The sequence below is a fragment of the Molossus molossus genome, unplaced genomic scaffold, assembly GCF_014108415.1.
Source record: "Molossus molossus isolate mMolMol1 unplaced genomic scaffold, mMolMol1.p scaffold_m16_p_1, whole genome shotgun sequence".
Lineage (NCBI taxonomy): Eukaryota > Metazoa > Chordata > Mammalia > Chiroptera > Molossidae > Molossus > Molossus molossus.
Genome location: NW_023425344.1, coordinates 87,244,470 through 87,271,963, shown reverse-complemented (window position 1 = coordinate 87,271,963; position 27,494 = coordinate 87,244,470). Strand labels below are relative to the sequence as shown.

Genomic DNA, 27,494 nt, shown 5'->3' with positions numbered 1-27,494 from the left:
GCGGGAGGGAGAGAGAGGAAGAGAGAGAGAGAGAGAGAAACATCGATGTGAAGGAACACATCGAGTGGCTGCCACCCGCACGACCAACCAGGGCCGGGGACAAACTGCAACCGAGGTACGTGCCCTTAGCGGGAACCAAACCCGGGTCTCTCTGTACCGCAGGCCGACGCTCCAACCGCTGAGCCAAACCGGCCAGGGTTATTACTATTTTTAACCAAAGGTGTCAAGAAAATAATTGAAGGAAGTGGTGATTACAATCAGTTCTAAAGTTGCAAAGTTACAGTTTGTGACAGAATACTTCCTGTCATTTTAAAAAATCTAGATACAATACTTTTAAAAAGTATTTAGTTTTACAAACAATCTTTTGAGAGATATATGAGACAAACAGTGTCACAATCTGTATGAGACCGTCAAGGACTGATACAAAGTAAGGAATAATTGACTCTTCAAAGAAAGTCACTTAGGGCACCGAACTTAAAAACCTCAATGGCATACTTTAGTGACATGGCAATATTTAGACAGCAGTTTAATTTGACCTTATCAGTACAAATGTGGTCAAGAACATAGCTGAAAATTCGTGGTGGTGTAAGCAGGTCCTCTGACCAGAACTGCTCAGTAAATAACCATAGATTTGTTCAGAAAAAAATTTCACAACTCCGGATGCATTTCAGCCAAAAGAAAGAAAAACGAGATCTGATGAGTTTTCTTTTTGGAAGAAGTAGTCCTTATCACTTGATTTTAGATATACAGGCGTCAGAGGCTGAAGACATTCTTATCTGTGTGAAGTTTATCGTCATCTTTCAGCTGAGCTGGTCTTTGAGATCTAAGTAAGAAAAGGCTGGCCCTGGCCGGTTTGGCTCAGCGGTTAGAGCATCGGCCTGCGGTCCGGAGGGACCCGGGTTCGGTTCCCGCTAAGGGCACGTACCTCGGTTGCTTTTTGTCCTCGGCCCTGGTTGGTCATGCGGGTGGCGACCCCTCGATGTGTCCCTTTCACATCGATGTTTCTCTCTCTCTCTCTTCCTCTCTCTCCCTCCCGCTCTATCTGAACAAAAAATGGAAAAATGTCCTCGGGTGAGGATATAAAAAAAAAAAAAAAAAAGCAAAGGCTGTGGTCTGCCCTTGGCTTTCAGTCCGGAGCTCCGAAGAACATTAACGGAAGGTGAAACATACTTACTATGCCATAGCACATCGAATGAGAAACATTTAATAATTATGAAACACTTAAACTTATGTTTCTCGCTCCCAATTTTTTCTACACCATTATTTGTCAAGCATCTGTTTTTCTTTTGGCATTCTGTCCGATGGGACAAAGCACTGATTATTCAATATTCTTTCCACAGACATCCAAGGTAGTGATTGAATACTAGGCTGCGAAGTACAATGGTTACTGATGTAGTTCAGTGGGAATTAAGATTTCAAGTTGTGCCTGAAAATCTTATGTCTCAAGATAGAAAAGGGTTTGGAACATGTGACTCTGGGGGGAAATTACAGTCCATGGAAAGTCATAATAACAACAGATACATCCCAAATGCCAGACCTACATTAAATTCTTTTCTTAAGTACTATTCTTGTTCCCATTTTATAGTAAAGAAAATTAATGAATACAAGGGTTAGGGAACATGCCTAGTGTTATTTAAAGATTTTTAAAAATCGATTTTGAGAGAGAGAGAAAGGGAGAGGGAGAGAACTAGAGAGAACCATCAATGTGAGAGCAAAACATCAATCGGGTGCCTCCTGCATGTCCCCACCAGGGATGGAGCCTGAAACCCAGGCATGTGCCCTGACCAGGAATCAAGCCAGCTACTTTTTGGTGCACAGGATGATGTTCGACCAGCTGAGCCACGCTGGCCAGGGCTCCTAATGTTTAAGCATGAACTAGGAATTGAACCTGTGCCGTCTGACTCTAGAGCCCATACTCTTAACCACTATGGCAGGATACAGCAGGATCTCAGACAAGCACATCTTGAATGATATGTTGAATTCTCCGTAATACAGTAAGTGAGGATGGCTTTTTATCGGCAGGTATTCTGTATGTTCCCAGAGAACTGGAACCTAAGTTAAGTGGGTCTTAGGTTTTTCAGCCATAGAATGATGAGATCGAATTAGATAATTCAGTCAAGTTCCCTTCGGCCCCAAAGTGTTATGACTCACTGATTTTGTACAGCACAAACTCTACAGTACATACATAGAAGGCTTCTCAGTATAGAGGGTAGTGGAGGGTACGGTCCTAGTTGTTAAGAAAATAAAGAATCAGCACTGTGATGCCTATTCCCTCACCCTAAGGTGGTGTCAACTCCTTAAAACTAAATGTACAAGTATTATTTCACAGTTTTTAACTTTTAACTTGAAATTATTGAAAACACAAACTCCAAGGACCAGAAACTTCCTTTCAAGTTGGGGATGATCCTGATTTGCTTGAACAAAAGTTACTGCTTTGTGGGAAATCAACTCAATCGAAGGCAACCATGAAAATAATTCCAGTTGTGCAGGCTGAGAGGGGGAGGGGGAGGGTGGATACAGGTACAAGAAAAAAAGTGGAATACAAAAATTCACCATGATGGATAAGATATACCAAAGAACTTATACGCATGTGTGCATAACCAATGGACATAGACAACAATGCTGGGATGGGGGGGATGGGGAGGAGAGTGTCTGGTGGGGGGGAATATCTATAACAAAAATAAATGAATAAAAACTTGGGGGTGGATCAAATTTGTTTTAAATGAATCATTAAATAGCCCCATAAACTGCACAGGTGTGTGGACAAGGACTGGAATGGAAGAAGGAAAAGTAAAACCACTGCTGCCTCCGGGCAGGGAAACCCTGCCCCAGGCGCGGCTGACCTTCACTGTCACCCCACTTGGGACGAGCGGTGAGGGTGCAGACGTCCTTTCAAGGAGGCAGGCGTCCCGGGAGGGGCCGGCAGGGGCCGGGAGGGGCCGCGGAAAGAAGCGTCACCTGTAGTAGTGCGCGCCCCACAGTCCCAGCAGCAGCAGCAGGACGAGCAGCACCACGCACACGGCCGCCACCGTGATGTTCCGCTGCCGCCCGTGGCCCGCGTGGCGCAGCTCCCACCACTTCAAGTCTCTGTGCTGACACCGCTCCCCGACGAAGCCCACAACGCAGCTGTGACGACACACAAACAGAGGTCAGGCCAAAACGCTTCTGTCTTTCTGTCTTTCAGACTCGCCTGCGAGCCTCGGCGTTTCCAGACCCAGCTCTGCGGGGCGCACGGACTGCCCGGCGGGTCGGCCCACAGCGCCCCGCCCGGTGCGGGGTCCCCGCGGCCGCTCCGAGGCTCCGCAGCGCAGCGATGCACGATCACTTACTCGGGGGCTAAAATCCGGAGGAGCGACCTTTAAGACCAGCACAAGGCAGCTTTGCCCTAGGAGCCGAGACGGCTTCGAACAAAGGTTTGGCCAGATTGTGATGAGATCTCAGGTCTACGGAAGGAGGAGGTGAACGCAGAGCCTGAGGCCCGGCTGCGCCCTAACGCCAACGAGGAACGCAGCCTAGTCTGCGGAGGAAACATCTTTCTCAGTCTCCACGGGCCCAAGAGAAACGCCTTCAGGGCAACACGCGCGTTTGCCTGCTTTCTTCGAGGAGGGAACTAAGTGGAGGGGAAAGAGGGCTCCAGGCAGACGCCCCGCTACCTCGCCAGTGAGACGGTCGTCAGAGTTACCAGCAGCGACCAGCACCCTGGGAGCCTCCGATGAAAGTAAATGAAACAATGCTGCCATCTACCGGGAGTGCTGGGGGGCGTGCTTCCAGAAACTGCTGGCATCTTGCACCGACTGTGTATTATTCTTCACCAGAGTGTAAACTTAAAAAATATCCTACTAGACCCAGACATATGGAAGTAGGGCACAGACTGACATCCCTCAGAAGAGGGGATGGGGGTGGGGGGGTGGGAAGAGATAAACCACAGAACTTATATGCATGTATGCATGACCAATGGACATGGACAACTAAGCCGGGGACAGGGCGGAGGGGGGGTGGGGTGGGGGGTGCCAATGGGGTAAAAAGGTAAAATATCTGTAACAAAAAAATAAATAAATAAATAAAAAATTTTAAAAAAAAAAATATCCTACTAAATATTTTGTGATGCTCACCTGTTAGGAATTTCTTCCTCTTGGCCCTGAACCAGCTATCTGTCTATTCTTGCAGCCACCCTATTCCAAAGGACTTGAAGGAATGAGAACTGAGGACTGACACCAGACCCCATGGTAGGAAGAGACAGCATGAAAAAAGCACTAGATGAATCCCCCTGAATCGAGGTCTGCCCTCTTCTACCTTGAGTTGGTCGTAGGAGCTTTGGCGAGTCACTTTCAGAGATAGGAGAGAAGGGATAGAGCCTTTGTTAAGCACCTTATGTGTTTGACACTGTGCTGGGCACTTTTACTTATTTTCGATGGCCTATTCCCATTTTACAGATGAAGAAAGCGAGGCTCAAATGGGGTGAAGTAATTTGTGCCAGGTCACTCAGCTAGGGAACGGCAGGTCCCATTCAAACGGTTTCAGTGCCTATGTTCCTACCTCACTGGGCTGCTTCCAAAAAGGGCTTTAAGCAACATGCACCTCTGCAAGCTGTTCTTCTAGAACCAACCAGGCAAGAGATGGCAGGATCTGAGGGTGGGAAGCTTACAGGTCTACCAAGTGATTCCAGCCTCCCCTGGACTCTGTTTTCATTCTAGCTATCTTTGGTTATAGACTATCTATAACCATTTACTAACGATGCCCAGCACACAATTTTAAACTGTTGGATATTAATGGGCCACACTTCGAATACTCTCAGATTTTTAGGGTCTCAAGGAATATACCAAGCATGTGGTGATGGTCCTGGAGGCCAAGGTAGGCTGTGCATCAGAGCCTCTGTGAGCTGACAGGAACCCAGAGCGTGGGACAGCACTTCACAAGTTCACGAGGGCGGCCTGCGCGCCACTAGTTCTTTGGGTTATTGAGTTCTTCTCTTAAAACAAAAGATTCCATGGCCAAATACATTTCAGTTTCCCAGTCAAATAATTTCAAGAAAGTCTAGACTACATAAGGGCCAAGAAGACTTTTTCACACGTTGTGTGCCATGAATCAAGAATCGAAGTCTAGTGCATGTAGCATTTTCCAAAAGGATTTGACCACGTGACCCTTTTTTCATGAGACAGTTCACAGCGCAGCGCTGGGGGGTCTCGGTCTGAAGAGCTGCCCAGAAGGGTGAGGGTTGGCTCAGAGGCAAACCAGAATAAGTGAGGACTGCTTCTGCGCTCAGAAGGCTTGGAATCTTTTGAGAGTCTCCAGTCCAGGGAACCTCTGAGGAAGCCCCTCACATGGAGACTCCATTTCTCCCTTCCTGCACCCCTAGACAGCCGGGGTCCCTATCTTCCAAGCAAAGAAAGAGCACCCTTTACAAACCTGTTCGCAGCATTGGGAACACTCTATGTGGAAGGCTGCCTATGAAGTGTTTCTAATAAAGGGTGGACTGGTAAGCTCCCTAGAGATGTGTCACTATGGAATTTTAAAAAAACGCCCTGGCCGGTTTGGCTCAGCGATTAGAGCGTCGGCCTGCGGTCCTGAGAGACCTGGGTTCGGTTCCCGCTAAGGGCGCGTACCTCAGTTGCAGTTTGTCCCCGGCCCTGGTCGGTCGTGCAGGTGGCAGCCACTCGATGTGTCCCTTTCACATCGATGTTTCTCTCTCTCTCTCTGTTCCTCTCTCTCCCTCCCGCTCTACCTGAACAACAACAACAACAAAAATGTCCTCGGGTGAGGATAAAAAAACACAAGGTGAGGTCACCAGGAAGGAAGAGGGAAGGGTTGACTGATTAAATCAGTTTTATTAAATGTAGAATTCAAAAACAAAGTTATGATCCAAATTGATGAGAACTCTTGTTATATTTTCAATATCGCTTTTTTTTTTTTTTACATGAAAGCCAGTCCTAGCTTATTTCATTTTATTTTTATTTATTGTTGAGAGTATTTTTGAGTCTTGTCTCCTGTTGGTCATTTTGTTTTTGTTTTTTTTTTTATTGATTAATTTTTGTTACAAATGATTCTCCTTTTTTCCCCCAGTGGTTCCCCCCTTCCCCTTCCTGTTGGTCATTTTGTAACGTCTGTTTAAAACATTATCAGAGGAATGTGATATTCTAATGACAGAAAGAAAAGCAAAGTGCTAAAGTTTATAAACCATTTAATTAATTGACACTACCAGGTCCAAATGAACACAATGTACTAATTGCAATACCTAACCCTTCAGTACCCTTCATATTATCATAAAATATTTTATAAAAACAAAAGATGACCTAATAAACTAGGATATCTGTTTTCATACTTTCATTATTTGGGATAATAAGAAACCATAAGCAGGTAAAACTACTTGGTTCTTATTGTCAAAATCAAGAATAACTAGTACTAGATTTATCTCAGGTTAGAAAATTATAGCACACAAATATGAATATGAAAACAGGTTTTTATTAGAGCTGAGTCATTTTTGCTAATATTCATGAGCATTTTTAATTATTCTTGTCATGCTGACAACGATTTATAATGCAAGGCCATACAATTTGTCACTACACATAACTTAATTCTTCTCATAATTTAGACTATGTTTCTGCTGATTACCACTGATACAGTGATAAAAACCTTCCAACTTCTAGCATCTATTCATGAGAATCAGAATATTTTATCGCTCCTTCCTTGGGCACAGAGAAAATTAGTGAATCAGGAGTCTAGCATTAGGAGGCCTATTTATATTTCAGAATCGATGGATTCCCTCATATTGCCTTCAAAACATGAACATAACAAAAAGTAAAATCGCAGCAGAATAGACACTGCGATGTCTCTCTATGAAAGGCTCCAAGGGGAAGGTATTCTGAATGCGGCAGGGGGGCGTCCCGCTCACAGGGGTCAGGCTGACACTGCCCACTGTGACATCATCGCGGGGACAAAAGGGAGCCAAAGGCAGCAGTGGCGGCGTCCGGCAGTTGTCATGAAACATCAAAAGTGTAAACATCAACTATTAGGAAATTAAGAAAAAATATATATATGTATGTAAATATTTGAGTTTTGAGACTTGAAGGCAAGAAGTCCAGTGTGAATATATACAGCACTTTTGTAAATTCTGAAACACAGCGTGGAAGCTCTCCATACATGGGACAGAAAACGAATCAACGTTTTAAGGAATTCCCTCACAAATCTAAATTTTCCAACCAGAATGAGAAGTTGAATTCCCCGACTGTACCAGTAGGAACATCAAGTTATCTAAGTAAGAGGGAAAATCACCCATTCCTCGCGTTTATATTTAGGACTGGCAGCTGCGGGGGTGCGAGGTGAGATGGGACACACACACACACACACACACACACACAGTTTATACCTGCACGTTTACATGTTTCCCTCGGGAGAAACCTAATTACAGAAAATGCCCCTTCGTATAAACTTGACAGAGCAGCTGGAAGTTGTGGGCGCCACGGGCGAGGCGGCTGGACTTACTTGCAGGCGAAGTGGTCCACAGCTTCAATGTACATGCACACACCGCCGTGGAGGCAGTACCCCGCGTGGGACGGCGGACATTCTGCGTGACGGTCTCTCACGGAAGAGCGGTCATCCTCCCTGAGAGGAGGGGGTGGAGTCGAGTCTGGAAGAATCAAAGACATCCCTTCTATTTCCTGAAGCCATCGGCATCCTTCAGGTACAAGCCTCCACTCTACCTGAGGAAAGATGACACTGGTGCCTGATTTCTCGAACCGAAAGAAACCCGAAGAGGATTTTCACTTTTAGGAAGAAAGGCGAAAATAGCGCCCAGCATGGTTTTGCAGGAGCCCTCAGAGAGGCCTCAGCACCCCAGCAGCGAGAGTGGCCGAGCTCCTTCCCCGGGAACCGCCGTCCGCATCTCAGCATCAAGCCGCCACAGCTCTTGCCTGTGAGCATCAAGGTGTCATCTGTGTTTATTTTGTGCACCTGTTAGCAAGATGCGTCCCAAGGAATCAGAAAGGCCTAAGAGCCCCTGAGGGTGTAATTTAGCATATTTGATATGATTCGGTAGGTTATTTGGGGGGTCTGGGAATGCGCAAAAACTTTCTATACAAATTAATGGTAGTAATCACTCTTTCACTTGACTTCATTTCAGCTTTTGGATAGCAGGGGAAACTGTCCCAGTATCAGGAACTAGTTTCTGTGAATGATTTGTGATATCGTGTCTTTTAGTGACAGCAGAACTATCAGAGCAACAACAGTTTCACCTTCCTAACCAGACTTCATGTTATTCACCGAGAAGAGACCCATTCTTTCTTTAGGTTCAGGATTTTTTGACATGGAGCATATTGAAGGCAAATAAGAGAATGGTCAATCCTAAGGCACCGAATGAATGCAGAGTCACTGATCTCATTATAAAAGCACATCTGTCATCCACAAACACACACCGTGTGAAATGACAGCTAGCTTTAAGAGGGTCTCACTGAACCACAGTATCTCTTTATGGCTTATCAACCACCTACCCATACATAGCCCATTGCTCCCGGTATTTTGGGAGTCTGAGAAATTCCTCCCGCACAATGATTTCTTCTAAAAACTATCTATCTTTCAGGGAAAACCTCAAAGACAAGACTAGTCCCACTGAGAGAGAGGAAATGTTACCATACATAGGAAATGCCAAAGTGGTGAAGTCCCTTTCACTGAACAGTCCACTGCTCTTTAAAGGAAAACATTAGAGTGTGTAGCTGACTATGTAAATATGAGCAGTCTTCCAATACCTTTAAGAAGAGCAAATTATTTGAGAAAGTCATTTGTTAGAAAAAATAAAGGCCCAAGCAAGTGCAGAACTTTTCTTTATTAGGAGGTGTTCTGCCCGCAGAGCTGAGGATACATCTGTTGGGATAAATAGTAACAGGAAAGAGCCCCGATCCAGGGTCTTTGAAGCCAGCCCCCTGCTTGGGTGCTGATGGTGAGAAGTTACTGGGTTATGGGGAGAGGGTTCAAGAGGCAGAAGTTGGCTGTTATGAACATTTAAGAAAGAAAAAAGAGCTGGAGTTCTAATTCACATCAAGAAATACTGACTTTTTGAAGTGATATTTTTAAATCTCTGAAAGTGATTCAAAATGCTAAAAGTCCAGACATCCTCCCCAACCTGCCTGGCCCTGTAGAGCTTCTTCAGCAGCTTGAGAAATCAACATTACAAACCAGGACATCAGCTGCATTGTTAAAGACCACCACCTGACTACCTTTACTGAATTGTTGAGTAATAAAAATGGATCTATTCTGGATACTATCAAATATAAAAACAAAAACAAAAAACAGACCACTGCACATTCTCAAACCCAGCATTAACCTAATCAGGAAAAACAAACACAACAGCCTGATGGAACCAATTGATTTCTAGACTCTCCAGTGTAGATACACAAGGGTACAGAATCAATCAGAATCAAGTTCCTCCCCCTGGATCTAGATCACCCACCAACCTACCGGAGCAAATCCATCCGGGCTCAGGCAGGCTGCTGGCACACACGCAGGTGTAGTTTCCCTCCGTGTTTGTACAGGTGGAATTTTCCCCACAGGTGTGCACACCCAGTTGGCACTCGTCGATATCTGCCAGAAAAAGAGGGGGTAGGGAAGAGAAAAGTGGGGTATAGGGGAGGAAAGAGGGTCATACAATCGGATAGCCCAATGTTCTAGAAGGGGAGCCTCTTGGACTCCTGTCATGCTGCAGGTTCTCTGAGCCCTGCACATTTTTAGATTCAAAACGTGTATCAGGAATGTTGGCGGAGAGATGAGCAGGCCGTGAGGCTGCATGCCCGGTCAGGCCAGCTCCTGACACAGGCGAATGATGTTCCTACTGTTCCAAGGGAGGGGAGCTTCCCCACACAAGCAGCCCAGTGTGGAAGTTGGAGCTTGGTAAGCGACCTCCAGGCAAACACGGAGAAGTTCAGATCATAGCGAATAACACATCGTGGCCTTTTTAACATAAATATAAGCTGAGTCAGCACTTTCTTTCCCAGCTACCCTCCTTTTTCTTTCTCAGTTACCCTCACACGCACATTTAGAGCCCTCTTCTCTTCGATTTTACAGAACGTAAGAACAGCCTTACTGGGCTCCCTGCACCCCACTCTCCCCCACTCCACTCCTGAACACCTGTGCCCAGTTATGCTTCCTGGACCACACCTCCCATCACTGCCCCGCTCCATTCAGATGCTTTCTGGTGCCAGGGGCTGTGTGCCTAGGGCCGCAGCCCAGGCCTGTGCTGAGCACCTGGGCACAGCTAGTCCACGTGGTGCTGTGCGTGCAAACACAGGCCAGATTTTGAAGACTTTGCACCAAAATGAGAAAGAATGTAAATTATCTTAATACTTTTTATATTGATTATGTATTACAATGTTAATATGTTGGACATTTTGGGATAAATACAATATATTTAAAATTAATTTCACCTGTTTCTTTTTACTTTTTCTAATGTGGCTACTAGAAAATTGTCAATTACATACGTGACTGACATTATATTTTTATTGACAGTGCTGGTTTAGAGAAGTAAAACCCCAAGGACTAACCCTCGGATTCTAGTCCTCACAAGTGTATCCAACCCACCTGTGATGTACTTAATTGTATCCCCCAAAATTCATATGTTGAATCCCTAGCCCCCATTGTGACTGTATTCCAAGAAAGGGCCTACAAGGTTAAATGAGGTTGTAAGAATGGGACTCTGATCCAATAGGATTGGTGTCATTATAAGAGGAAGAGACACCAGATCTCTCTCTCTCTCTCTCTCTCTCTCTCTCTCTCTCTCTCTCTGTCTCTCTCCATGAGCCACAGAGAACAGGCTGTGTGTGCAGCAAGAAGGCAGCCATCTGTAAGCCAGGGAGGGTCCTTACCAGGAGCCGAGGGAGCCTGCACCTTGATCTGGGACATCTAGCCTCCAGGACTGAGAGAAAATAAATGTCTTGTGTAGGCCACCCAGTCTGTGCCGCAGACAAGGGCACCGCCTTACCAGCCTCAGTTTCTGCTTTCCCTCACATCCAACCCGCATGTAGTGCTCAGCCAGCCTATTTTCTACCCCTTCACGTGTCTGCCTGAGAAAAATTTGCTCATGCCTCAGGTCCATCCAAAATAATGATTCCTCCACGAAGTCTTTCCCAAATCCTCAAACTGATATTTCTTCCAGTTCTGGACTTCCACTGTAGTTTTTACTTCTCTTATAATGCATACCTTTCTTCACCACTTATCACAGCTGTATTTCTTTTCGATCACATTCTCCTTGCAAGCAAGAACTGCCTTTGTCATCTTGGTACTCCTCACAGTTCCCAGTACAGCGCCTCTGCACTAGCACAGGCTGATTAAGTATCTGCCCCCAATGAATTGCCATCCTGAATGGCTCAAATGGAGTCTTTTTAAAAACTGACTTCCTGTCACAATCTCTATGAACTATCACCTTGAGAGTAAGAGAGAGCTTTTGCAAGAAGCAGCAACAAAGATACTCCCAGCCAAGAAGAAGCACAACTACTCTTTACAATAAGCATAACAAAACTTTTATATAGCACTGTATCTATATCTATCTAATATATATGTATGTGTATATAGATATGGAGAAGGAGAGAGGGATGGAGACAGGGAAGCGGAAAGGAGGGGGAGGGAGGGGGACAAAGGAGAGAGGGAGGGAGGAGGGAGGGGGAGGGAGGGGGACAAAGGGGAGAGGGAGGGAGGGGGAGAGGACAGGACAAGCTCACTGCCTCTATGGGACAGGCTAGGCCATGACAACCCCATGGTATATTTGCTACTGGAAGGAGCTGGGTTAGTAACAGAGTGAAAATCCAGAGTCTAATGAGTTTAAACATTCAAGAAAGTATGCCTTCCTTTCTCTTCAAAGTAAATTAAATATAAAGCCTGTTTGTCTAAATTATCTATGAGCCTGCTTAATTAAGCAGTGACATTTTCCTGACTGACAGCCAAATATGTGCTTAAAATAGCATTTACAGATGTCTGTGGACTCCACAAAACTAATCTGATAAAGGTCTGATTTAAATCAACCAGATCCAGAAAACTGACTGATATTTCATCTTTAACCTCAATATGTGGGAGAAAGCAATACCATTTTAGTTTCTTATCAGGGTATCTGCCCCTCACTGTGAAAAGATTGTTATGTTTCAGAAGGAAGAGAAAATACTCAGAAACATTTTGAAGCCCTGTGCACGTCCAGATAACCACTTTGCTGGCAGGATGGCTTCAGGCAGGTCCTCACCTGTCGGGTGATGCTGTGCCACTGACACCCCGAGTGCGATAAGACGATAAGACGTTCAACTGAGCGAACGCCCGCCCAACAAGCCACACCCAGACTTTGGCAGAGGGTGGCGATTAGGAAAGAGGTCTTAATCACTCATTATTTGTTATTAAATGTCAGTGGCTTAAGTCTTTCATCTATTGAAATTATCATGAATCACCCAAAAAGCCCTTTCACAGAACTGTACCTCCTTTCCTTTACACACACACACACACACACACACACACACACACACACACACACAGTAAAGCCTGTATCAGCTCTGCAGTTCACCTTTGATCAACTGACAAATTCAGTGACAAAGAAAATGTTGTTTAATTCCCCCCATGATGGCTCAAGGTATGGAGTATTATTTTTAGTTTTTATAATATCTTATTGGGTTTGTTTTGTTTTTTAGAGAGAGAGGAAAGGAGAGAGAGAAAGAGAAGCATTGATGTGAGAGTGGGACCGGGTCAGCTGCCTCCTGCACATCCCTCAGTCCAGGGGACGACGCCTGACCGCTGAGCCGCACCAGCCAGGGATCAAGGTGTGGAGCACTGATGAAGCTCTAGCGTCACTGAAACCCAGAGAACAGAACTAGAAAGACAGAGGGGCCCATTACTGCACAGGGTGCTGTCACTGACTAGAACAGCGTGAGGACACAAACCTGGCTCTGTGCCAAGAACTGAAAGCTGTCAGTTTGAACAGATTACACACTCCGCTTTTAGTTTTAACATGTATGTCACCCCAGTCATATCCTGTCTTTTCTTGGCCTACCACACCCAGAGCCTTTCGTGATTCTCTGAGGTCTGCCTCCACCCACTCACCTTGGCACACACACTCTTACCAAGACAGTGAGTCCCGTTTCCTTGGTAGCCTTCTGAGCACCGGCAAACGTGGCCACCTTCAGTATTGATGCACTCGGAGGAGGGGTGCGGGCAAACTGTGGTACCCAGCTCACATTCATCTATATCTGTGGGCAGATGATCAACTAATGAAATACATAGGCAATGCTGGTATAAATGAGGATATCAGGAAAGAATAAGCACAATCTTATATATGGTCATTCAGCTATTTACAGAGACTGTTTGCAAATGCAATGAAAACCCGTAACGTTTGTCTTAATCAATTTTTACAGATTTCTCACATGTGTGATTAGCTAAGTATGTGTAAATCAATCACTTTGTGCCAGAGTTTCAGACCATAAGGACTGAGATTTTTACAGTAATCGCTGGCTTGTAACTTTGAGGCTATCAATATAAAATAGAAGCCTATCCATCACAGTCTATTTATTAAACTAAAATGTGTGGCCTAAGCTTTTTGGGGGAAAAATGGCTGTGTTTTTATTGGAATTGTTGATTTTATAAATTTGACTTATCTCAAATTCATGCTTCTGAAAGTAATTATAAATTCTCCTTGATGTCAACTGCATATATTATATAAGTTTAACATCAACTTAATGTAGTGTAACAACATGTTATGTTTTGTATTTTCTATACATGCCATCCATTATCTTTTTAGCTGATACTAAATAATTTATTCAATCCTGTTAATTATATAAGTCTGTCTGGAGATTTTGGACCCATAGGATCTGATCAAATGTTTCTGGTTCACTGTTTTCCACAATTATGTGCATTGACCTTTGCTCTTACCAGAACATACTTTTCCATCCCCAGAAAATCCTCTCAAACACTGACACATGGCAACTTCTCCCTCTGAAACGCACTGAGAGTGTGGACCACATCCCGCAGGACTGCAGTCATCTTCATCTGCAAACAGAGAACCCCTCAGGTTATTTCCAGACCGCAGAGTTAAAAATAGGCTTCAATGTTCTAGGTTCTACAGAACATTCCAGTGAGTCCTTTTCCAAGTTCTGGAATGGATTAGCCTCCAAAGAGAAACACTGTTGGTCTAGAAGCCATGTCCATATTAAAGGACCCGCAAGACATATGTTTCCATTTACATGCTCTCAACAAATCTTTAGTCTTAAAAAACTGTTTGGTGTTCAAACAGCCCAGTGTGAGCTTATTTACAATTTTTAAAAGCATTTAAAATTTGAATGATAAAATTGCTAGGAGTAAATGGACTAAAATTTCAAAAGGTTTATTGCTTCTTTGAGAATTCCCAACCATTATGACATAAAAGGGGTCAATATATTCATATCCCTCAAAGACACACAGAGTAATATATAGCGCGGAGCTCTGTGTACTAAGATGGCAAAGAGATTCAATCATGAAGATTTATTGTCAATTTACTAAAATTATGTTTCATATATAATAGAATATGTATGTCACAATATATGTTTATTATCAAGATTTATGCAGTGACTTGCAAACCTCAAGGCGCTTTTATAAAGTCATGAGCCATATAAACTAAACGCTGTAAATGGATCATTTCATTTCATACGCCATTGAAATGCAAATGCCCCAGGGGACAGAGTTGCATGCTGAGCCATAAACATGAGCAAGTTTTTTCTTTCTTTAACTACTTATATATATAATCATTCTCCAAATGCCTCTTCCTTTGTGGAGTTTGGAGTGATCTGACATACCACAGCGGGATATAAACTGTCATCTCTCTATTCACTAGTAAGTTTGCTCATCTGAGTATAGAAGAGGTCAAACTTGCTCATAAATTTAAAGAACGTTAAATGATCAAAGTAGGATTTGATGCCACGTGAACGCAGACATTGGGTAAATGCTTTTGATTTGCTTAGCTATTTGAGGAAGATTTCTTTTGTGGGAACACATACTTTTCCGGCTTGCTTGGTAATGTGTCACTCGTGACTCTTAAAGATGGATAACTTCAGACTAAGTCAATTACCCATTTGATTCGACATTTATCTGAGGACTAGTTTCCAAATCACAAGGCTATTCAGAGTGTGTGGTGGACAGTATCTAATTACTCAAGACATTTTAAATCATTGTGCAATGATCTTAAATTAGATATGATTCAGGATTCTTTGGTAACTTGCAAACCCTAAGGCTGCTCTGCATAATGAAAAGCAATGGATATGCAGTTGTTGGAGGAGTGGGCTTTAGCCAAAATTCTTCTGCCACCAACTAGCTGTGGAGAGAAGGAATGCCTCGGCTTCACACTGCTCTCCTCCAAAATACAGGTGACAGGCCCGGCCAGGGGCTCAGTGGTTGAGCGTTGACACCTGCACCTGCACCAAGAGGTCACCAATTCGATTCCCGGTCAGGGCACACACCCAGGTTGTGGGCTAAATCCCCAGTGGGGGGCATGCAGGAGGTGGCCATTCAATGAGCTCTCTCATCGGTGTTTCTATCTCTCTCTCCCTCTCCTTTCTTCTCTCTCTAAAATCAATAAAGAAAAAGAAATTCTTTTAAATAATAAATAAAATGCAGGTAACAGTTTTTGTCCAGTCTATTTCACATGACTGTTGCAAGAGCTTGAAGAAGAAAATTATTTTCAAAAACTCCTTTGAGAATTATAAAATACCATGCATATCTACATAAGGATGATAAAAAAGAATGCTGTGCCAGCCTGAAACAGAATGAGCCTTATCACACTAGACAAGATTCTGGGGCCTATTGGTAAAATTAATAATTTTATTCAAAAGTCCCCAATATGTGCCAGACCCTAGTAAGGGCCAAAAATACAGTGGTGGAGAACATAGACAAGGGCTCTGCTTTCTTGTATAATTAATTATTGAAGTACAGGTATGATAAGCACTATTCATGACACAATACCTAGCTCTAAGAGAACTGAAGTAGCTCTCGCCTTATCTGAGCAAGAGCTCAAACAGCCGAGGCCCGAGGATCTGCAGGACTTGGAGGGGTTAGGAGCACTGTGGGCCAGGAACACTGCACCTGCCCCGTACAGGCAAGACCGGGGTGACTGGCGCGGCCACAGAAAGCCAAGGACAGAAGGGCACACACTTAGGTTGGTGAAGTGTGTAAGGGCTAGTTCATCTAAGGCCCAACAGGTCACATTACAAATTTTAAATTTTATTCAGGAATTTGAAGTAATTCATGATTTTAGTAAATTTGACAATGAAACTTTTTTTTTTTTATTTCTCACCTGAGGATACTTTTCTATTTATTATCAGATAGAGTGGGAGAGAGGGAGAGAGAGAGAGACAGAGAAAAACATCGATGTGATTGAGCCCCATCGACAGGTTGCCTCCCACATGACTCTACCAGGGCCGTGGATGAACTGCAACCGAGGTACATGCCCTTGACCAGAATCGAACCCGCAACTCATTGGTCTGTGGGCTGACACTCTAACCAATGAGCAAACCAGCCAGGGCTGACAATAAAACTTTTTATGATTGAATCTCTTTGTCATATTGTTCACATATCTCGCTACCTATCAGTCTGTGTGTTATTGGGGAGTAAAAATATATTAACCTAAAATCCCGTACAGAGTTTTGAAACTCTTTTAGTATAGACACTTTAGCCTAACACAGGTAGAACTACAACTTTATAAGTAAAGGCAAAATAGAACACAACCCAGGTATGAACAGATTAGATATTTTTCACCAAGACAATCAATTCCATCTATTCTGCACAAGGCAGAGTATAGTCTCCAGATAAGAAGCCAATCATAGCCTGTGATACATGCATTCCAAATCTGTGGCCACTTCGTCATTCCTGCATCCCTGCCATGTGCCTAATTTACTATCTGTCATTCATCTTGGCCTTTGAGTCCTCCAAACATTAATCTTTCAAAATATGCTTTATGAACCTCCAGGGATCCCTAGTGACTTTGAGTGTTTTTCTTGACTGCTAATACTTATATTGTTTTATTCCATCATATTGTTGACTCCACATCAGATTGTGACCTTGGAGACTGGGCTATATTTAGCTCATCACGGCATCCCTAGCACTTAGCATGGTGTGTGGCAAATAAATAGTTGTTAAATGAATAATATTCGTAATGTGACAATGTTTTTCAGTACTTTTTTTCTTGACATGAATTAATTATTTGGTCATAATTTTTTAAAATCTTTGGTCAAGTCACTAACTTCATGTAGCTTAGTTTTAGTTTTCAAATCTGTAAAATGATGCATTATGATAAAGATCAAATTAGGGGATAAAGTACCTGGTAAACTCTAAAGCTCCATACAAATTATCATTACTAAAAATATCTACTTCTTTGTATTTTATCAAAATCTACACTTAAGAGGAGGTAAGAGGTCCCAAGGACTCACACATTAACAAACTAGCCTGCAGATCACAAAAGCTTTGGTAAGTGTGTGTAATGTCCTAATGTGCAGTTTCCAAACATATTTTTAGTCACAGACACTGTTACAGTCTTACTCAGCTGTACTGATTGAAGGGCAGAGACCTACAGTGAGAAGGGGCAGGGTTTTCAGAAGACCTACGACTGAGCTGAATCCAGTTTGAAAACCACTGACCTCATGAGTAAATATAGAATATAGAAGAATTAGGTCCCCTTAAGTTGTTGATACTGAGCCAATAACTGATCATTTTGGTGATAAATGTACCATATATAAGAAAAAAATCTAACATTTGCTATTTGTGGACTTTCTGGAACGGCTGAAGCAAACAATCTGTATTTTCTTATCAATTACTATCTACTTTCACCCTAATGGAAGTACAGCTAGATGGGCCAAAGACCAAAAATACTAGGTGTAGAGGGAATCACTCAAATCTGTTCTGCCTTATTTTTCACCTGTGTTCCCAAGTTAGAGTTCCTCCAAGAAGATTCAGTCCAAAGAGTCTCAATGAGTAAAGTTCATGTTCAATTCAATATGGAGGCATCTTTCTCAGGCACATGGTTCAGAAGAGAAGGACCAAAGTTGGAGTCCAAAGTTTGGTTTCACTAGCTTTGTGTAGATTCAGTCAACATTAATTTAGAGATAATTCAGACTCTCTAATTGGTAGGGTAGAAATTGTCAGCATCAAAGCTGTACTGGAGAACTCACTATTCGTACCTGACACCATGATTTCAGCCACCAGCGTATGTTGAGATTCTGTAATATTATCTTCAAACCCTTGACTACTGGATAAGATGTCCGATGACATTACTTGATTACTTAGATCCGCTTCACTACCTGTTGAAGGTCAACAGATAAAATTAATTTATTTTTTATGATTCAAGAAAAGTTTTATTTAATTTATATTTATTTATTTATTTTTTGGTTGTGAATTCATACTCATTCTTATAGTAAGAGCATTCAAAGAAACTATCAGGGTCTTGGTGACTTAGAAAACTTCACCTTCTGTACCACACCATCCCATGCAACTGATGGTCGAGGGAGTGGGGAGCCAAAGGGGAAGAAAGGACCTTTTTAGGTACTAATAAAAAATACTAAGAGTAAAATACCAGAATCCTTAATGAATTAATACTCAGCTTGAAATCACAGACTGCCATTACAAGGGAAAATGAGTGAGGTGATTTTCCCAACCGACCTTCCATACATACTCCTTCTTTAAGCTGTTCTCAATGCTGGTTTTAGCCTGATTTTCTTGTCTTTAGAAATGTGGAGGGGCAGAAACAAGCCATCATTTTATAGAGGTGTGGGACCTACGCAACCTCCCAGACATGGGAGAGATGGATCCCCTAAACACCAAGTGAGTTCTCTAAGTATGTTGCATGGATCCCTGGGGTCCCATTGCATGGAGTCCATAATGTCAAACTGTTTTTATAAAAGGCAAATAAGTTTGATGTTATCTGTCTTTTTTCACTGTGTCTGCACTGATACTGATGGGCAAATGCAACGATGGGTAGAAATGCAGTGCCTTAGCATGAATCAAGGCTATGGTACCAAACTCTACTAGTAGTCATGTCTTCACTGCCACATACTCCCACACACACACTCACTCATACACACACTCACACATACACTCACACTCACAGACTCACTCACACACTCACACACAGGCTGACACACACAGACTCACACACATACACAGACTCACACACACAGACTCACACTCATACACAGACACACACACACACAGACTCACTCACACACAGGCTGACACACACAGACTCACACACATACACATACACACACACACAGACTCACTCACATACACAGACTCATACTCATACAGACACACACACTCACAGACTCATACTCATACACATACTCACACACACAGACTCCACTTTCACTTAAGAAGATCCATAATGAAGAGTGTGAATTATTAATTTTTAAAAATCTTGACCATGGAACATTTGGCTCTTTAATATTCTGTATAACAAAATGGGGAGAACATATAAGACACTTTATTAATCTCTGAAAATACTGAGTTATGATGGTTGTCTGAAGGAAAATCACTTGTGTGCTCTTTGGGTTGCAAGTTGAAACTTGTCTCTTTTTTCACTGAATGTGATTTTACTTAAAAGAATGACTGATAAACTATGTTATAAACACTTGGATATTGGCAGGCATATTTTGAAAAATGAATGAAGTGAGCTTGTCACTTCAAGGAAAACAACTCACAGTACTTGTTGGCAATAATAAAATTTGAACTTTAAAGTAAAAAGTAGAATTCTAGAAAATTTTTCTACTCCCATGAGTTTGACAAAAATCCCAATACTCAAAGGCTTTTCTGATGAGTTTGATGATAATAATTAATTAATGTGATATTTTTATATTAATGTGACAATGGAAAGATCTGTGTAACTCAACTAAATTTTCAAATGACCAAAACATAATGCTAACAAATCATGCAAAGTAGAAGAGCCACTCAAAGTACAAAACAGACCACTGAATTTTAATGTGTCAGAAGACAAAAAAAGTTCATTGATATGGTTTTAGCTTCCACATTACAATTAAGCCCTAAGAAACTACCAACTGTATAGTTCTGACATAGTATAGAATAAAAAATACAAAAAGGGGCATCTGAAAAAGATATGAACTATTCCTCCCTTTTCTAACTCTGTGTCTCTGTGAGGCCAAATTTTCTTCATAGGCTTCAACCAAAACAACACAGCAACAGATTTAACCTTCAAGCAGATGAGAATCTAGCTGCTCTACTAATCCAGACATTAAAGATGTAACAGAAAGCCAGTGCCATTCTTCTAACTGCATATTTTTACTTGGGAAAATATAATTATTTCATTTATTTCCATAAAAATATGTTATGCTCATATACAATGGAGTATTCGTATAATTTTAATATTTTTAGAATTTTTTTACTTTTAATTTCTAATATAAATATTGATAGATAGCCTTGGTCAGTTTGGCTCAGTGCTTAGAGCATCAACCCATGAACTGAAACGTTGCAAGTTCAATTCCAAGGACACGTATGTGGGTGGCAGTTTCGCCCCCTGTCCAGTTGGGGTCGTGTGGAAGGCAACCGATCAATGCGTCTCTCTCACATTAATGTCTCTCTCTCTCTCTCTCTCTCTCTCTCTCCCCCCCCCCTTTCCCTTCCACTCTATCTAAAAATCAATGTAAGAATATCCTCAGGTGAGGATTAACAACAACAAAAATATAGATAGATAGTTAGATAGATAGATAGATGATAGATAGATCTTACATAAACAAAAACTCTTTGGGATTCTCAATCATTTTTAAGAGTGTAAAGGGTACCGGAAGCTAAAAAGATTGCAACAATGAATAGAAAATTCTAAAAATCCAAAATACCCAATTCCAGTCCATGGACAGATTGATCTACTTATTTGCTATCAATCCTTCACCTAACTTACACCCTACCTATCAGATGAATATAAATTTAAAAAAATTTTGTAATAAAATTTAAATTATCTTTGGTACTGAGATATCAAGAGACGAATCCAAATATACCATAATTGTTTAGATGCACATTCAAAAGAAGCAAGTCAGGACTACTGACTGACATCACAATGGACTCTTCCTTCCTCTTCCTCAAAGTCATAGTTTTTTAAAATGTGATCACTGCCATCTTAGGTTGGATTCCTCAGACTTGTTTGATATCCTAAAGTTATTCATTAGAAAGAACTTTGCCTCCTATACTAAGACCAGTCACATGGCAGGGGCATTATAAATAACCACCTCCAACATTGAGGCTATAAACTTCTAAATAAAATGTCTCTAGCCCTGGCTGGTTTGGCTCAGCGGTTAGAGCGTCAGCCCACGGACTGGAGAGACTCGGGTTCAGTTCCTGCTAAGGGCACGTACCTTAGTTGCAGTTTGTCCCCAGTCCCGGTTGGGGTTGTGTGGGTGGCAACCAGTCCATGTGTCTCTCTCACGTCAATGTTTCTCTCTCTTCCTCCCTCTCTCCCTCCTGCTCTATCTGAAGATAAATGCAAAAATGTCCTCAGGTGATGATAAAAAAAATAATAAAATAAAATGTCTCTGAACAATCCCTGAAGTGGTAAAATACTGGCATTTATTTCTAAGGCTGGGCTGCTCCACCGTAAATAGGGGGCTGGGATATTGCACTTTGAATATTATCTTTTGTTCACTAACTTTACAACAAGAAGTCAATTGAATTTAGTCTTTAAGAAGAAGCCCAAATTCATCAGAGAAAGTATAAGAAGAAAAAAACAACACTTGGCATCTCTAAAAGCAGAGGAGCTTTTAATTATATACAGTATTAAAAATCAGCAAAAGCATGGTTCAGTGTAGAGTAGAACTATACTCCTGAGCCAAGGTAAGATATTTAGCTATACGATTCATTATGTTACCTGCTGACATCTGATGAGCACGTAGAGCCAGACACGTTTTCCCATCTGGGGCTTTCACAAAACCTTCACGACAGGAACACAGGGCAGTCCCCAGCTTCCCTTTGCAAATATGTTCACAGCCTCCATTTTGATATAAGCAGGGATCTGCTCCTAGCGGGGAAAAGAGCTGCGTTCACACGTGGGCTCAGAGAGCAGAAGGGTGCGTTGATACACATCACAGTGTACAGCTTTGGGGGAGAGAAACTCAGTGTGTCTAAATGGAGCCTGTGTCAAGAGCTATTTCAGAAGAGTTCCTGCAAGGAGCCAGTAAGAGTAGCTCAGAATGTTATTACCTTATGAGTTATTTATTGAGTATAACCAGTACTTTTGTCCAAGAAGCTCTTTAGGCAGATGAGGTTCCTATTTCCTAACTCACGATCTAGTCAAACTGACAAAGGGCAACTCGGACAGAGGAGTTCCAGAAAGACACTGGATGCTTCTTCTGTCTGTGCATTCCCCGGAACTCGGGGGGGGGGGGGGTAGAAGCTTCCACGGCAAGCGTCTAAATTGTTCCTCCCTCACCCCCACCCTTAATGCCATTAACCCAAGAACCTTTTAAAAAGGACCAGATAGGTAAAAATTGTCCAGGAGAGAAAAAAGAGAGACAGACTGGAAGAATAAAACCCAAATTCACTACCAGAATCTGTCTTAAACAAAATCCAAATCTCAAGAAATCTTAACATCTACCTAGATTCGTGAGAGCTGCAACATCCCCCCTCATCCCCTGCCATCAAGCAATTAAAATAGTTGCAGATTCCAGCCAAAGAAAGACTGTGTGACATGTCCAGTGTACCTGGTTTGGCCAATGGATGAACTACAACCAGTGATGAGGGCTTCAGCATGCTGCCTCGGAGACGTACCCTGTTTTCGCCAGTCCTCTTGTTCACCCTTATTACCGATGGCTCAGTCCAGTCGGAGAACCACACATGATCCTCAAACACGGCCACAGCAAACGGGTGCCCTGGAAGAAGTTCCAGCCCATTACATACATCTTGTCTCTGCCGCGACTACTGTTTAAAGGACAAGGCTTGAAGCATATACACACTCCCTACATTAAATCCATTCTTTAATATCACTGCTAAGCAAGGTACGAGCCACAACCAGGGTACCTGCATCGAGGCGAAACCACACAATGGAGCACCCTCCTCTGAGAATGGGAGCTGGTGGCATGAAGCCTCCGGCGTTTGGAGAACTGGAGAATGTGGGCTCATTAACATACAGGGTGGGGCAAAAGTAGGGTTAAGTACGCAAAACACAGAATTTATTCTTGTATTATTTATTAGTTATTGTGTTATGTTTCTTATGCATAACTGTAAACCTACTTTCGTCCCACCCTGTAATAGCACCACGAGGAAGGAGGCCAGGTGGCAATGTGTGTGTTCGGTGATTGTCACTACTTATAGACTAAACCTGAGTAAGTTATCTTACCTCTCTTTGCCTTCAGTTCCTTGTTTGGAATGGCAGTAATAAGCAGTTCACTCATTCACAGGTTGTTGTAAGGATATTTAAAAACTTAAGGGAACTGGCTCCTTGAATTCCCATCTCCATCCACACCTTTCCCTGCATTGGATGCCCGCCCCCTGTCCCATCTCGTCTTTTATCTAATATGAATCCCTGAGCTGGGCTCCTGGGGCTCTCTGTCCTGCCTTCTCGGGCACCTTGTTCACTTACCCGCTTTCTTTACATCCCATTCACTCATTCTACTAGCTTCTTTCCGGTAACTGAGGAGTATCTTCAGGTCTCTCCCATCTTCACTTCCTCACCCCTGACCCCACCCCCAGCTTCTTTTTGTCTCTTTCCTTCCAGTCAAAGTTTGTGAAAGTCATTTCTTATCTGCTGCCTCTGTTTTCATGGCTATCAACCCCTAGATGGGCCCTTCTGACCCACTTCAACTAAACCCGCCTCTCTCTGCTACTGAAATTGCTCTGATAAGATTTTCCAGTATTTAGTGAGCAGGGAAATGTAATCGGCCATCTCAGGTAATTAGAGACTAAAGCTAAGAAGGTACACGTTTAGAAGCTCTAGTCACATCCAGTCACATTCCCCAGCCAGACTTTGCAGGTGAGCGAGGGGTTTGGTGGGTCAGAATGAATGTCTTTCTCTGCTGGAAGCAAATGCAAACGGCTTGTCCTGGTGACAGTGAGTCTCCACCCATCCTTACGGAGCAGGGTCATTAAGATTAATTTTACTCTCTAGCCCATTGTCCCAAATTAAAGCCAAAAATGCAGGAAGGGAATTTTTTTTTATATAGCTGTCGGGTTTTTTTCATTTGGGTAAGAAAAAAACCCACATGACACAGTGTTTACCATCTTACTTTGCACATAGTTCAGTGGTGGTAGATTAAGCCCACTCACATTGCTGAGCAACCAAATTCCGGAAACTTTGTATCTTGTAAAATGAAAACTATACCCTTAAACAACAACTTCTCATTTCTCCCTTCCCCTACTCTACCTTCTGTTTCTGTGAATCTGACTATTCTAGATACCTCAAATAAGTGGCATCATATAATAGTTATCTTTTGTGGCTGGCTTGTTTCATTTAGCATAATGTCCTTTGAGTTCATCCATGTTGTAATATGAGTTAGAAATAGCTATAGTTTTTCAACAAATACTCCACACAACATATAATCCTTTTAAAGTGTTGGTTATGGAAGAGCCATGATTGCATTTAAAATTAAGAGTAAATTCTTTCAATCTTTACATTAAAAATCTAGTGTAGTGATTGCCAGAGGGAAAGGGGGTGGGGAGTAGGTGGAGGGGGGCAAAGGGTGGGGGGGACGGCGACAGGAAGAGACTTTGCTTGTGGCGATGGGCATGTGATACAGTGTGTAGATGATGTTTTGCTGAGTTGTCCTCGTGAAACCTGTGTGGTTTTGTGAACCAATGTCACTCCAATAAATTCAATTAAAAATAAATAACTAAATAAATCCTGAACTGGCAGTTGACAAGCCTGTAGATGGCACTGTAGTGATGGAAATAGTTATTTAGACATCTTAATTTCCAATTATTGATAATGGTCTTCAATAGGAAGTTACATTAGTCACGGATTAGAGTAAAAATACAAATTGTTTTTTTTTAAATTTCTGCTATGATTCTTGGTTTAGAATATTGTGTCTTTATATTCTGGATAGAAATGTTCAAATCTCTTAGTACCCTCATATATCAAAGCTACAATTTCACATTTATTTGAAAGATGTATGTTTTTAACAGTGTATGTTCCTGCCACTAGACCCCCAGACTTCACAGGAACAATATTTGTTTGTCTCCTCTGTATATCTGCTTCCTGTAATGATCCAATAAATATCTGCTAAGAAAGTCTATAATTAATTGTACACAAACTTGTCATGTATTGTGAAGCATCTCTTTAATTTAAAAAAAAAACAAAAACTTAGAAGTATGTAAAATTTTCTGTTATACTTATCTTGATCTAGTACCACCAAAACCAAAGAGAACAGGCAAAATAAATATATAGATTATTATACAGATTATTAGTTTGTTAGCTTCTTCTTAAAAACAGAAATCATGTGTTTTTATCTTCCCAACCTACCAGTTTTTAATCTCCAAAGCATCTTTAACATCTCTCTGGCCCTCATTTCTATATCCAGTCTGTTAATAAATCTCCCTAATTTTTTTATTTACAGTGATTTCTTTTTAATACTTTAGTCCTCCATGTTATTGTTAAACGTCAATATTTTCACTCAGGCCTTCATTAGCTGTTGTCTGGACAACTTTTGTAGTTTTTTGGCTGATTTTCTTCACTCTAAATTTCCAATCCAACCCTATACTGTTACCTAAGTGGTTATCCTGAAATACTAATCTTATATACATTTCATGCTCAAGAACATGCAATGGCTCCCTAGTACATTCACAATCAAGTTCATCAACATATCTTGGCAATACTAATATACAAATACCAATTTCTGCAGCCTTACTTGACATGATAAAGTTTTAGCACCCTCTGTTTCCCAGATGGCCTACTTCAAACGTTGTCTTTGCAGATGTCCCTGAGTCACAATGAATCTCTCCATGAATCTCGTAACCATTTGCACTTCTCCCTTAACAGTTACCATAACTACAGGGTTTTAAAGATATTTAAGAAAATACATGCTAACCCATATAAAATCTGAAAGTATAATAGGGGGAAATTATATTAATCTTTGCACATGTTATCAATAGATATTCATTAATCTCTGAAGATGATAGTATCACTGTGATAAAATGACATTTTCTAAAACATAAGAAAAATTACAGCTAAACCAAGTTCCTATTCTCAACAAAGTCTTAAATTTTTAAATATTTTCATTCTGATTTTTTTGAAATCTTGGCAAATAGAAATGATTATATGTCACCATTTTTTTGTCCAATATTCCAATGTTCAGATAATCCTTAGAGCTCATAAATCCTTGGAGAAGTCTGTACCTATTTCCTTCTCATTGTATGGATAAGAATGTGTGTGTGTGTGTGTGTGTGTGTGTGTGTGCGCGCGCATGTGCGTACACACATGTGTGTATAAACACATTTTGAATTTAACACTCATCATCTCTCAGTCAAGATGAAGAAATTACCCATCCCACAGCCTCACCTACATCGTTCTGGGCAAGTCTTTGGCGTTTTGAACCATCCAGATTGGCCATTTCAATCACAGACTGCTTGGCATCGCACCAATACAACTTGTCAGTCAAGAAATCGATCGTTATTCCACTGGGCCAGACCAGCTCAGAGCTGGCGATAACCAGCCGGCCACTGCCTTGAAGGGAAGAACTTTCAATTCGTGGATTAATCCCCATATCAGTCCAGAATAATTTCCTTTAGTCAAGAAAGCATACAACACATAAAATTTGCACAAAAATTCTCCCATTCTTTCATCATTGGGAACGTCAGTGTAAATCACTTTAAGACAAAGTAAGGGCTATAGAAGGGAAGTATAGTACTATGTTAGACAAATCATTTTTCAAAAGCAAAAACTTCTTTTCTATGTAGAGCATCTTGGAAGGAAATGCTGAATTAAGGCTCAGGTCATTAGATTAAAAAAAAAGTATTAATTTTAAAAATTGCAGAATATTACTAATTGAAAGTGTGTTCAAGAGCATATTCTTAAATTAGCGTTACATGCTTCCAAAGGCAATGAAATCTCACTAGCTTGCCCTTCTGCGATGCATATGTAAACTCACTGTATATGTAAAATTAAAGCATGACGAGAAGAGCATAAGTATCTCTTATCCTGTTTTATACAATGTACTCAGTTAACTTGGTTAATTTTAAGTTCTATACGTCACATTCTATAACTATGCTGAGGAACATCTTCTGAGGTCAGTATCTTTTCTCTGGTCTGTTTAGAGATGCTTATATTCTCATTCTTTTAATCATGTGACTGGCTCCAAATAAATTAACATTACCAATATTTTATTTCCCATAGAGCATTGTAAATATAAGAGTTGGTTTTTATTCTTGTTTGTTTGTTTGTTTTAATTTAGGAAGGAATTGGTGATTCTCCTTAATTCTCTGAACCTAAACCAACATGTGTCACTAATTTATAATTAATAACATAGGATCTTCTAATCTTTCATGATTTCCATTTCGTCTTGTCTAAACCTAGGAATGACCTATCATTTAAA

General features: G+C 41.6%; 1 protein-coding gene across 3 annotated transcripts in view; it reads right to left on the bottom strand.

The window, feature by feature from the left end:
• EGF (epidermal growth factor) overlaps positions 1-27,494 on the bottom strand; it is a 97,853-nt gene that overhangs the window by 7,757 nt on the left and 62,602 nt on the right. For 2 of the 3 annotated variants that reach the window (XM_036269075.1, XM_036269068.1), the window contains 9 exons: positions 26,462-26,685; positions 22,674-22,841; positions 21,842-21,991; positions 18,153-18,272; positions 13,882-13,998; positions 13,077-13,202; positions 9,448-9,570; positions 7,480-7,624; positions 2,959-3,126 (listed from right to left, as the gene is read on the bottom strand). In XM_036269075.1, the coding sequence (XP_036124968.1) occupies positions 2,959-3,126; positions 7,480-7,624; positions 9,448-9,570; positions 13,077-13,202; positions 13,882-13,998; positions 18,153-18,272; positions 21,842-21,991; positions 22,674-22,841; positions 26,462-26,685 (1,341 nt within the window). The remainder of the gene's footprint in view (positions 1-2,958; positions 3,127-7,479; positions 7,625-9,447; positions 9,571-13,076; positions 13,203-13,881; positions 13,999-18,152; positions 18,273-21,841; positions 21,992-22,673; positions 22,842-26,461; positions 26,686-27,494) is intronic. The other variant, XM_036269084.1, reaches the window with a different exon arrangement.